The sequence below is a fragment of the Cucumis sativus genome, chromosome 5 (assembly GCF_000004075.3).
Source record: "Cucumis sativus cultivar 9930 chromosome 5, Cucumber_9930_V3, whole genome shotgun sequence".
NCBI lineage: Eukaryota > Viridiplantae > Streptophyta > Magnoliopsida > Cucurbitales > Cucurbitaceae > Cucumis > Cucumis sativus.
The window spans coordinates 20,209,193-20,222,137 of record NC_026659.2 but is presented as its reverse complement, the minus strand read 5'-3'; the positions used below and the strand labels follow the sequence as shown (position 1 = coordinate 20,222,137).

The window sequence follows — 12,945 nt, the reverse complement described above, 5'->3', positions numbered from 1 at the left end:
ATCAAAATTTGATATTATATTAATAGAACAAATTTTCATTTTCCTAAAATAAATTAAATGAGATATTTTGAGATTTTGTGAAAAATAAATTAATACATCAAATAAATATTAAAATACTTTTATTTAAAATTGATTTTCTTTTTTCCTAAAATGATTTTAGTAAGTCAAAATTGATATTATAAGATTTTATTTAAAACAAATTCATTATTTTTTCCCTAAAATAGTACAAACATGATATTAAAAGATTTTTAAAAAATAAATTGATTTATTTTTGTTTCCTAAAATGATAAAAATTAAATATTATAAGATATTATGTTATTATTAATTTTTTTTAACTTTTTTAAAGTAAATAAATAAATAATTTAGCAATTATTACTAATATTAGTATTTAAAAAAAAGATATATATATGTGTAGGATAAAAATAGGTGGCTATAGAATTAATGATGGTTTGAGAGTTTAGTATATTTAATATGTTAATAAAAGATATACATGACATTAAAAACATGTGAAGAGTTAAATAACGTGTCCATTTTTTCGTGTCAAGTATCCGTATATTAAACAGAAATAAAATGTCAAGAGTAACCAAATATGATCCACAAACTTAGAAGAATCCACAAACTTAGCATGTAAAAAGAGTTAAGTATACTATCTTACCTAACACGAAAAATATGTTTGAAAATATATGGCTTCATGTTTTTCTTGTGTCAAATGATCATACTTGACAGTCGAGTACTTGACATTGATATGCAATGTCAAGTAACCCCTTTTTGTAGTAGTACTTAAAGTTATCTTTTAAACTTAAAGATTACAATGTTGAAAACAAACTTAGAGGCCAAATAATATTCAAATTCAAACTTTATAATTTTTTGTTCCTCAAATATATTTTGATAAAAAAAATTATAATTTTCCAATAGTTAATTTTAAGATTAAAATAGTTTATTTCAAGGTTTTTTTTAAAAAAATATATAACAAACCAGTAAAATATTACATTGTATATAACAATCTTGAAAAAGAAAAAAGCTCACATGCCCATAACATGAAATAACAAAATACCTCGCGATTAATCGACTACAAGGATGCACGAAAAAACTTCTAATTTAAATAATCGTACTATAGTCTAAAAGATCTATTAGATATTGGCACAGAGCGTTTAGATCTTGGTAAACGATCATTTGAATTTATCACTTATCTATTTGGGATAAATAGTGATAGTGATGTATCTGTGTTTATCTAGGATAAACGAAAGATCGCTTGTATCAAATCTAAACGATCTTGCACAAAATCTAGATCTTGTACCAAATTTAAACGATCTTGCACAAAATCACAAACTGATCTTGGTACACGATCGCTTAGAATCTAAGTAAACGATCGTTTAGATCTATCACTTATCTATCAAGAGTAGATAGTTATAGTGATCTATCTCTATCTATCTAGAATAGGTGACTCATCGCTTAGACTTTGGTACACGATCAAGTAGTGAAAGAAGAAGAAAAAAATGAAAGATGACGAAGAAAGGAAGAAATTCTGGATCGAGGAGGACATGAAGCAATCGCGAACAAGATGAAGTGGGAATATGAAAAATAAGAAGTAATAATATGAAGAAGATGCACATACATTCAAAGCAAAATTCAAAACCAAAAAGAGCAAATTTGAAATTTATGAAAATACAATGGAAGCTTCATGAACTTTTAATTTTTGTTACATGGGCCATTAAATAGTTTTGGTTTTTGTTCTATATATGTAAATTAATTAACCTTATTTCAATTTGAAGTTAGCATCTTATGATTGAAAAGAAAATTAAACCATGATCGATGAAATTTTATTTCAAAACCAAGTAAAATCTAATTATCATATATATAGATAATATCAAAAGGACAACATGAATCACAAGATTTAGTAAAGTAAACATATCAATTTCTACAAAAAAGACGACTATATTATAAAATTTTATAACAAGTGTATCTCACCTAGTAATAAACTAGTTTGTATAAATTTGTGGAAAATGTAGTTTGAACAATGTTTTTCAAAAATGGATCGTCTCATGTACCTACACATATGTATGACAAAAAAATAATAGTGCAAAAAATATAGACATGAGATCTAAGGATAACCAATATTTATTTTATATCTATAATTTGCACCATAAACGACACATACTATAATACTGATCTACACCTCAAACCTAGACTATAATATTTTGTATCACAAATATAAACTATAATAACACATATTTTATTATAATCCACATACTACAATAACTTAGTATACACCCGAAATGTCCTCTTAAAAGTTAATTCCATGTTTGGTCATTTTTTGGAAGAAAAAGTTAGAACATACAAAAAAAAAAAAAAAAAAAAAAAACTCTAATGCGTGTGTGTGATGAATGCATAAATTTATAAATTTGTTTCCAAATCAAATGGAACTATATTTGTTTATAGGTAATTATAATTGATGGTCATTTTAAAAATAATAATTAAGAATATAGCAACATTTAAAAAAGGGTAATTGTAATGGATGACCATTTGAGGAATAATAATTAAGAATATAGCAACATTTAAAAAAAATTGCAAATATAGCAAAACTATCGTTGATAGACTTGTATCACTAATAGACTCGTATGATCTATCGGTGATAGATCAATTTTTACAACATGGTCTATCAGTGATAGACTCTATCATTGATAGATTTTGACAAATCTTGCTATATTTGCAATTTTTTTTAAATGTTGTTATATACTTAATTATTTTGAATTTAATTGCTAAATTTGCAACTATCCTTTTAAAAAAATTGTAAATATATCAAATCTATCGCTGATAGACTCGTATAATCTATCAATGATAGATCAATATTTGCAACATGGTCTATCGTTGATAAACCTCCATTCTTGATAGAATTTGACAAATTTTGCTATATTTACAATCTTTTTAAAATGTTGCTATATACTTTATTATTTTGAATCTAATTGCTGAATTTACAAGTGTCCTTTATTTATTCACTTATATAGTCACAAATTTTCCAAATTTTTTTTGATGTAAATTAAAAGAGAAGGACCCTTCAATCATACTTCTTTTTAAGCAAAAATTTAGTGTTGCTTTACTCTTTTATAAAAGTACACCATCACAATATCTCATTCTTTGCTCACCAAATTAGGTCATAGCTTCAATTCTAAGTAACCTACCTATACACATTTTCTTTCACACTTTTCTTAATTAGTTTGTTTTTGCTTTTCTTTTTAACCATATATACTTTTGAAAAAATCTTTAAATGATGAAAATATTTACAAATATAACAAAATTTTACTTTCTATCAGTGGTAAACTACGATAGATCGAAATAGATATCATGAATTGGTTTTAAGATAAAACCAAATATTATCTAATGTGAATATAAATGATATATATAGAACCCAATTGGAATACGAATCATAATAATAATTAAACCTAAAAAAGGCACCATTTTGAAGAAGCATATTGAGAATTTCATATCAGAGAAATCGAGAGACCTCACGCTTATAAGATAAAAAGACTACATTCTACCGATTAACAATTGATTTTGAAATGAAACACCATACTATCTAACGTACGTTAATGAAAACAAAGAGTGTTAATTATATATATTCTCAAAGTAAGAAACAACTTGAATAACTTTACTTTATTAAAGAAAGAAATTGAACGATTGCTTCACTCTTATATAAAAGTACACCAATGATCATCATCATATATATATATCATGCTCATATAATCAATCCAGGAGTTTTTTTTATTGTTTGAATATTTGCCATTCAGCAAAAAGGCCAATTATTGGCCTTAAGAAATTGCTTGTTATTGAAGAAGAGAATTTTTACATTCGTTAAAAAGCACGATTCTAAATGTGATTTTACTTTTACGTTTAGATATGGTCCTTAAATTGGTAAGAGTACTTTAAATAATTTTGAAAGAAAAAGTGATGTGTGAGATTAAAGAATAACGTAAGCAAATGCACATGCAAAGTGTTCTTGACACTTCAAATATATATGTTGATATCAAAATTTTATCAACCGTGAATTTATAATTGAAAAATAATAGCAAATATCACAATTTAGGAAACAAGCTAAAACTATAGCCCAAACAATAAAATATTTGTAAAAATTGTAAATGTTAACCATTCAAATAGAAGCTATATCACTAGTAGCGGTTATCAATAGTAGCTTTTGATAGCAATTATATATCAATTGTTACCACATATATATGCTATCAATGATAGCTTTCAATTTAAGAAAATCGAGAAGGAACACTCATAATTAGGTAGCAAATAGAAAATTATCACTGATAATAATTAAGAAAATCAGGAAAAATTGGGTGAAACATTCATTTCTCAAATTAAAGACTATCACTCACACCAATAACAGCCGCGGTTAAAGATAGCATCTATCACTAATAGTTGCATTGAGTGATAGACTTTCAATTAAATAAATTCGAAAAGCATTTGGTTTTTAGTCCTTTACTAATTTTTGTGTTATTATGTGCAATTATTGTATCTTTCTACTATATATTCTATTACTCTTTTGGTTAAAGGCTATTTATGCAATTGATCATTTATAATTTTAAGGAGAAATTGAATGATTGCCCTACATAATAGAGGAGAAACTTACACCACTGTGGTGTTTTGGTCACTAACTTCTCCGTTCATTAATCAAGTTGTTACTAATCATGCATTATTCTTAATTGTTGGATTTGTTTCATTATTGATACACCCATATGCAAAAATACAAAAGAAAAAAAGAAGAAAAAAAATCTTCAACCAATTAATAGAGGGGTAGTTGCAAATTTAGCAATTAAATTCAAATTAATTAAGTATATAGCACAATTTTAAAAAATTTGCAAATATAGCAAAATTTGTCAAATTCTATGAGTGATATAAGGCTATCACTGATAGACCATGTTGCAAATATTGGTTTATCACTGATATATCATATGAAGTCTATTAGCGATACAAGTCTATCATAGATAGTTTTGCTATATTTGCAATTTTTTAAATATTACTATATCCTTAATTATTATTGCTAAAAGAGTTATCCATTGCAATTTTCCAAAAAAAAATTACTATGGTTGTTGGTATGCACCCTTTTTATTTCCAATCTAGACTTCAATACACCAATTAATTAAAAAAGATTCAGTACTGTTGGATATATTTAAGAAAAGAACTGGTAAATTCAAAACTATTTAAAATAGAACTATGTAAAAATAGTGAAAACATATGTGTAAAAGGGTAATTGACTGGCACTAAGAAATTGCTTGGGGTTGAAGAAGAGAATTTTTTTAAAACGATTCTAAATGTGATTTTACTTTTTTAGCTTAGATATGGACAAAAATTGGTAAGAGTACTTTAAATATAAGTTTGATAGAAACAAGTGATGTATGAGAATAAAGAATAATGTAAGCACACATACATGCATGCATAAAGTTTGTATATCATGATGAGGTAGACATATCTTTATAAATACAAACCAAGCAATGCCTTAGATAATTAAGATCCAAACCCCTTTTTTTTTTCTTCTTTTTTTTTTTTTTTTGTTGCAGAGAAACTAATCAAATTAGGAGAGGGAGTTGATAGTGTCAGCTAACGGATCTAAATCATATAGAATTGAACCGTGTTGAATTCAATGGTATGTGATTATTTGTTAAGGATTGTATCATTTCAATTTCTCTAATATCATTTCATTGAGTTTGCATGTTTGAAGAAAAAATGACAAGACTACCATTTTCTTAAATTAAAATTGTAACGTTTTTCATCAACGTTTTTTTTTTCTTCCCTAAAAAATTCTCTCTATTTAAGAATATGTAGAAGTTCGGTATGTTGACAAAGTATAGTTTGTTTTTTTGGACATGACGATTCTTTCATTAAAAAAGTAATCTATTCAATTTTAGGAGACAATGGTTGTCTACTCAAAGACTAGGATGAGAAAATTTGTTTTAACCATACAACACATGAAACCTTTGACTCAAAAATTTTATGATTGTATGTACTCTTATTCCTCTAACAAATCTAACTATATTGTTTTGAACCAGATTAATTCGTAAACGAGGGAAGAAAGAAGATGAACAACGAAGAAAAAGAAAAATTACGACACCTTTTGTACACAAATGTTAGGATAGGGAATTGGAAGAAAGTGATAAAGAAATGTGGAGAACATGTAGAAGGTTTGGCTTTGATGCTGACCCATGGAAACAACACGACGTTGCATTTGGCTGCATATGACAAAAAAGTAAAAGTAGTTGAAAGGTTAGTGAGAACGATTTGTATGTTTGAAAGAAAGGACATTCTTAAGATTAGAAATGAAAGAGGGGACACTCCTCTTCATGTGGCTGCGTTAGTGGGATGTGCTAGAATGTGTCGCATCATTGGTTCGGTAGATGAGAAATTAGTTGATGAGAGGAACAAAGACGGTGAAACTCCGCTCTTCGTGGCGGCCCTCCATGACCACAAGAATGCGTTTTATTGTCTTTATAACTTCTGTAAAATGGACCAAAATCGATTTGAGAGTAATAGCAGGAGGCAGATTGATGGAGATACCATTCTTCATTGTATTCTCAAAAACGAGCAACTTGGTTAGTTCTCTTTATTTATTATTTTTTTTTATCGTAAGTTTGAATAATCTATTGTTTTTCTTAAAAATAAAAAAAATGAAAGCAAGGTTGAATATAATATTTGAGTTGTGACAGATTTGGCATTTGATATAATTCACGACAACAACGGGGCTGCTAGCTGGGTAGATGAAGAAGGCAACACACCTCTACATATTCTTGCAACTAAACCATCTGCATTCAAAAGTGGGGTGTACCTCACTGGATGGAAATACATCTGCTATCGATGTGAGTAATGTGTTTTTGGAAAATATATTAATTTCCATAGTACTGTTTAGAGCTGCTGCTGCTGCTGCTAATATTTCACCAAAACTTAAACATAGCGATTGATTTCTTTTTTATCTTTTTGACTCAAGTAATGATTTTTCTTTTCTTTTGCATTATTATTATTATTACTTTTTTTGTTGTTGAAAGGTATTTGTGTGGATAAACTGAAGCCCAAATCAGCATCAACCCATCGCCAAGCAAAGAAGTCCATGGAACAAAATAAAGCTACTTCTTCTTTTCCAAATAACTACGCCACTTGCATTGCTTTCTTTACATATTTGTGGAATGGAATTTTAGTGGGTTCGTAATCCCTACCCACTGATTATTTTATATCCGACGATATTAGAAGTGGATTGTTTTTAATATTAGATGTGAATTTTTTTCTTTTGTTGGTAAAATTGTTGAAAGAATTTAGAAATATAACAAAATTTTATTTTCTATTAATCACCATTTGTCATAGATTAGATATAAAATAAATTTTACTATATTGTGGGCGTCATTTTGGTATATTTATGAAAGCATCACTATTTATTATTGTTCATAATAATTAATAACTCTTTTATAATAATTTCAGTGATTACTTCTAAACAAAAATCGGAGAAGAAGAAGGAAGAAGCAGTGGACCTACGCAACTACAATAATGCAGCTAAGGATAGCACAGATCTTGAAAAAAACGGGGACGAAGGAATTGAAATTATAGAAACCCATGAATCTGCAGACTCTCCCTTCAATACTCAACTTCTCAAACCACCTGGTGGTCATCAATCCGGTATGAAATAAAACTTAGGTGTTGGATTGGTGGAAATAAACTTAGATGAATATATTCTTTGAGTTATAAATTTCTCTAACCCAAATAACTTTTATTAATGAATTATGCAAACCAACCCAAATAAAGCAATAGGAAGTCATTTAAAATATTGGATTAAGATTGATAACAGTGAAAATATTATTTTCCAAACTGCTAAACATGAATTCAAAATATTTGGATTAAGATCAAGAAGGGTAAAAAAATTTATTTTCCAAACTTTGATATATAACAATTTGGTTTTTATAGTTTTAAATTTGGGTCAATTTCGATCCAAAAGAAATTCTCTCATTCGACATAGTATATGTATTTTTTGTATTATAGTCGAGTTTTGAGCCACTCATAACCCAGTTGAATGCTTTTAACCTTGTAGTCACTAACAGAAACACAGTGGAATGGTAGTTGAAGTAGGGTCATTTTGGCTAATTCATTGCATGTTGTTAATTGCAGATATGAGGCCCCCGAGTTCCATTTTTCCAGAAAATTATGATACCTGCATCAACATTTTTCAAATGATTTTCATGGCAATCATGATCATTCTGGGACTCGGTAATTAATTAATAAATCAACTAATTGATGAAAAGATTAGAAATGAGTTAATTGGTAATTAGTATTTGATTAATAATGAATTTAAGTGTTATTTGTTTTTGTGGATTAAAACAAAATGAAGGGTTTCATAAAATTAAAAAGCTAAAAAAGCAGAAACAGAAACATACTTGGTCAATTCAAGTGATGGAGAAACTTCTAGAATTGGCTCTGCCCGATAAGTATAATGGAGATTCTCCCAGGCCATCCAACGTAGACAATGACCAAACCCATCCTTATACTATAAAAGAAGGTTACATTGAGTTCAGTGACTCCATCAGCAACCCTCTTGCCCCAGGTAATTAATTAAATTAACTAACCCTCTCTACACTCATTCACCCCTCCTGTTTTAATTTCTACCTTATTTTGGTTTTTAATCACACCTTTACACTATGTTTGGGAACACACCATTAATTTAAGTTAAAGTGAAGAGAAATGCAAAAGACACGGCGATTTTATTAGCAGCAAAGTATGGGGTGGTGGAGATGGTTAGCACAATTTTCCAACAATCTCCATTCGCGATTCACGATAGTGACCAAGACAAGAAGAATATCGTTCTTTTGGCTGCAGAGTATAGACAACCAGATGTGTACAATTTTTTATTAAAACAAAATACTGGGAAGCTTGAAACCCTATTTCGAGCGGTGGATAAAAATGGTGACAGTGCCTTGCACCTAGCCGCTCGCTTCCAAACTCACAAGTCTTGGCACGTCACTGGAGTCGCCTTACAAATGCTGTGGGAAGCTAAATGGTATCAGGTATTTGCCAATAACCGTTTTTAAATTAAAACAATTTCCCCCTAAATATGATAATATATGTATGTATGTATATATTGTTGCATGATGATCAGTATGTAAGAAATTCAGTGCATCACAATTTCTTTGTCCAATACAACAACGACGGAATGCTTGCGAAAAAAATCTTCCACAACACCCACCAGGATCTAGCGAAAGCTGCTGCAGAGTGGCTGTTCATGACCTCTAAGTCTTGTTCTGTACTCGCTACGTTGGTGGTGTCGGTGGCGTATGCTTCGGCCACCACCGTCCCTGGTGGCAATGGTGACAATGGCACCCCTCCATTTGAAAAGGAGATAGGATTTTTTATCTTTACCGTAGCTTCCCCCATTGCCCTTTGCCTCTCCACAACTTCATTGATCATGTTTCTTGCAATTCTAACTTCGAGATTTGATGAAGAACAGTTTAGTTCGGATTTGCCTTGGAAACTTCTCATGGGATTCTCCTCACTTTTCTTCTCCATCATCGCCATGTTGGTTTCATTTTGTGCCAGCCACAACTTTTTGCTCGGTCCTCACATTCATAATGTGGCAGTTGTCGTCTACCTTGCAGCTTCTCTCCCTGCCGCATTAGTTTTTATTATAGTGGAACTCCCTCTTTACTTTGATCTATTCTTTGCATTCTCAGTAAAACATCTTAGAAGAAGAAAGGAAATCGTTAAAATTGATGCATCGTCCTAGTTTTTGGTTGTGTGTGCGTGTTTTCTCTTTTTCTTTCTTTTTCTACGGGGACTGTGTTTGGTTTTGTTTGTAATAGACGAATGTAAATCATCTGTTCTTCAACTCACTCTAATCATATAGCAAATGAAAGATAAAAATATATGCATATTTAAAAAAAAAAAAAATTGAAACGAGAAGGTATAGCTATATGGTTGGACAATTAAATGAGTTTTATGGATGCAAGATGACATGTAAGTACTATCCCTTTTCTATGTGTTTCTGGACGTTTTCTACTTATAAAACTTGAGTTTGTTTCAGTGAAATCCTCATTTTCAACAATCATGTCAACCACTGACAAAACAATAAGGTCAATCATAGAACATATAGCTCAACTGAAAAAAAAAAAAAAGCATTCTTGAAATAGATATCATTAACTCATTAACACTTAGAACGATGGAAGTTGAAATGATGTTACAAAAGAATAGTAGAAATTTTCAAAAATAACTAATTTTACAAAATATTTACAAAAACTATGATATGGTAGGGTAAGACTCTTATTGGTAGAATCCAAAATTAATTTATTATATTATTTTTAAAAATGCATCTAAGAATAAATCATTAAATTAAATTAAATTAAAATAGTACTATATATACTATTAAACTTCCTCACCACGTGCCCACATAATATTTTGAGAAAATTAATTTGTGAGAATGAAGTTGATTTTATTAATTTGTAGTAATGTTATAGTCTCTAATGATACGAAAACACTAGGATTTAATAATTAGGAACCCAGTTGGTGAGCCCTTAAATATCAAATTTTAAAACCCTAAATTAATCAATTTGACAACATCCCAAGAGAACGGATTAGATCGAATTATCCTTTAATGGAAGACTAAGAAGTAAGGAGAAATCAATACAACATTCCAAAGGAGTGAATTAGATTTGGATTACTCTTTGATCAAAGACCAAGAGATAATTAGAACAAACCAATTTGACAACATCTCAATGGAACAAATTAGATTTAGATTAAGGGCATTTTTAAAAATAGCAAAGTAAATTAAAATATTTACAAGCAATAGCAAAATTTTGGATTCTGTCAATGATAGTCTTCTATCATTATAGTATATCAATGACTATGAGTGATAGAATTTGATATATGTTGTAAATATTTTATAAAATCTACTATTTTTAAAAATTATCCTTTAAATTACCCTTTGATTAGAGACAAAGAGATAAAGAAATCAAGTTCCTCACTCTAAGTTCGAACACTCCACAAGCAAGGTGATCAAATTTACATGAATGTTCTTGGTATGCAACCTTGAATCAAGAATTGCAAAAATGGTATGAGACTAGATTGATAGAAAATCCTAAAACTTCAATTGTCAAAAACTAACTTGAAACAACCCTAAAGCCAAAGCTTAAATTGATATGCTTGGTCTTCTCACTTAGCCTTTGCGCGAGCTTCCTTGCGATTCGCTAGATTCTTCTTTTGTTCATAATCCTACGTTAAGACATTAAAAATATGGTAAAATATGCATGAAGGCTTATGTAAAATGCAATTTCGAATATTTATGGATTTTCAACACAAGATAAGCATTTTGACATTTTTACTGTGCGTTTTAGTCTCATTATTTTATATAAAAGACCACAATAACTATTATTTTTACAAGTTATCAAAGACATCGAGAAGTGCTCGCCTTAATCATAAGCCAATTAACTAAGTTATATCACATCAAGGCTTTCATATTGTTTAATTGCCTAGTAGTGCATAGACGTTCATTCACCCATTTCTTACATATAAGTTAGTTTGCATTTCCATCTCACTTCCATGTTAATCCACCTTTACAGATTCTCTAGTGTGGATAAGTCACGAACACTCATTTATACTATATAGATTATTCTAGTTCTTTTGCTTCTTATATTATGGGTTAGCTTCCTCAGTTGATATAGGATTTTTATCTAGAGTTAAACTACTAAATCGTGAACACCATTATTTCTTGATTTAAAGGGAAATCTCTCTTCAAAGAAATCAACATCATTTGATTCAATGCCTACTTAGTTTACTAGGTCATAAACCTATAGGCATTGACTATTTAAGACATAACTTATAAAGACACATTCATAGGCTCTACCAGAAAGTTTTCTTCTTTTAAGTTTTCTTCTACTACTTGTTATGATTTTAAATCAGTAAGTGATTACGATTCTAAACTATTTAGAATTAGTTCAAAATTACAAGACCACATTCTAGGTCTTCCCCTCTAACCTAGATTGTGGCATGAAAACACTTTTTGAATACGACATTTTCAAACTAAGAGCCAAGTGAATAGGTTTTATAAAATTCTATTGAAAATTCGACAACATCTCTCTAAAATATATGTTAGCCAAACTTGAAAAGAGATGAAAATTACACTTCATAATGTAAAACAAAACTTAGGTATATACATACAAAAAAAAAAAAAAAAACGAGAAGCTTAGGCATATACAATTGCTAACAATGAGCTCAAAAAATGCTTGGAGATTGATCACTACTGGGGTGGGGGGGCCATTGAAAACATAAGCGCTAAAACTCAGTGAGTGACAAGTTCTTAGAAGTAAAAAACTTGCCATTGAACATTAGTTTACTAGATGTGAAGAAAGATATATTTCGACATCGAGATAATAATGAATAACTTATTAGTCCAAAAGTACCATATCTCAATGCAATTGGTGCTTTATATGTTTTCTTGATAATACAAGACCAAATATTACTTTTTTAGTAAATTTATTAGTTAGATATAGTTCATCTCAACAAAAAAGACGTTGAAATGGAATTAAGCATATACTTTGTTATATTCGATGAACAATTGATATGAGTTCATTTTATTCAAATAAATCAAACTTTGACTTGGTTGATTTTGTAGATTTTAGATATTTACTTGATCTACACAAAGTTGTATCTCAAACAGATTATCTATTCGCATGTGGAAGAACAGTTACTTTCTCAAATCATGTTAAAAATTTTGTAATGCACGAGACCGTTCAATAATGTGTATGGCTAAGGGAACATGTGACTTACATATAAGCGTTTGAATCACAAAATTCGAAAACAGTTTTAAAAACACAATATGATTGTCTATCAAACGGCATATATGCTAAACTGAACCAAAAAAACATAAAAACAATTTGGAGGTGGTAAATTGACGGGTGAAAAATATGAACCCGAAACCTTTTA

General features: G+C 29.3%; 1 protein-coding gene across 1 annotated transcript; it reads left to right on the top strand.

The window, feature by feature from the left end:
* Positions 1–5,496: 5,496 nt before the first annotated feature.
* Positions 5,497–9,918, top strand: LOC101205819. The gene is made up of 9 exons (XM_031885607.1): positions 5,497–5,644; positions 6,048–6,587; positions 6,702–6,851; positions 7,038–7,190; positions 7,465–7,659; positions 8,146–8,244; positions 8,366–8,578; positions 8,701–9,038; positions 9,131–9,918. The coding sequence occupies exons 2-9, from the start codon at positions 6,077–6,079 to the stop codon at positions 9,752–9,754; spliced, it is 2,283 nt and encodes a 760-aa protein (XP_031741467.1). The 5' UTR covers positions 5,497–5,644; positions 6,048–6,076; the 3' UTR covers positions 9,755–9,918.
* The last annotated feature ends 3,027 nt before the right edge of the window (positions 9,919–12,945 follow it).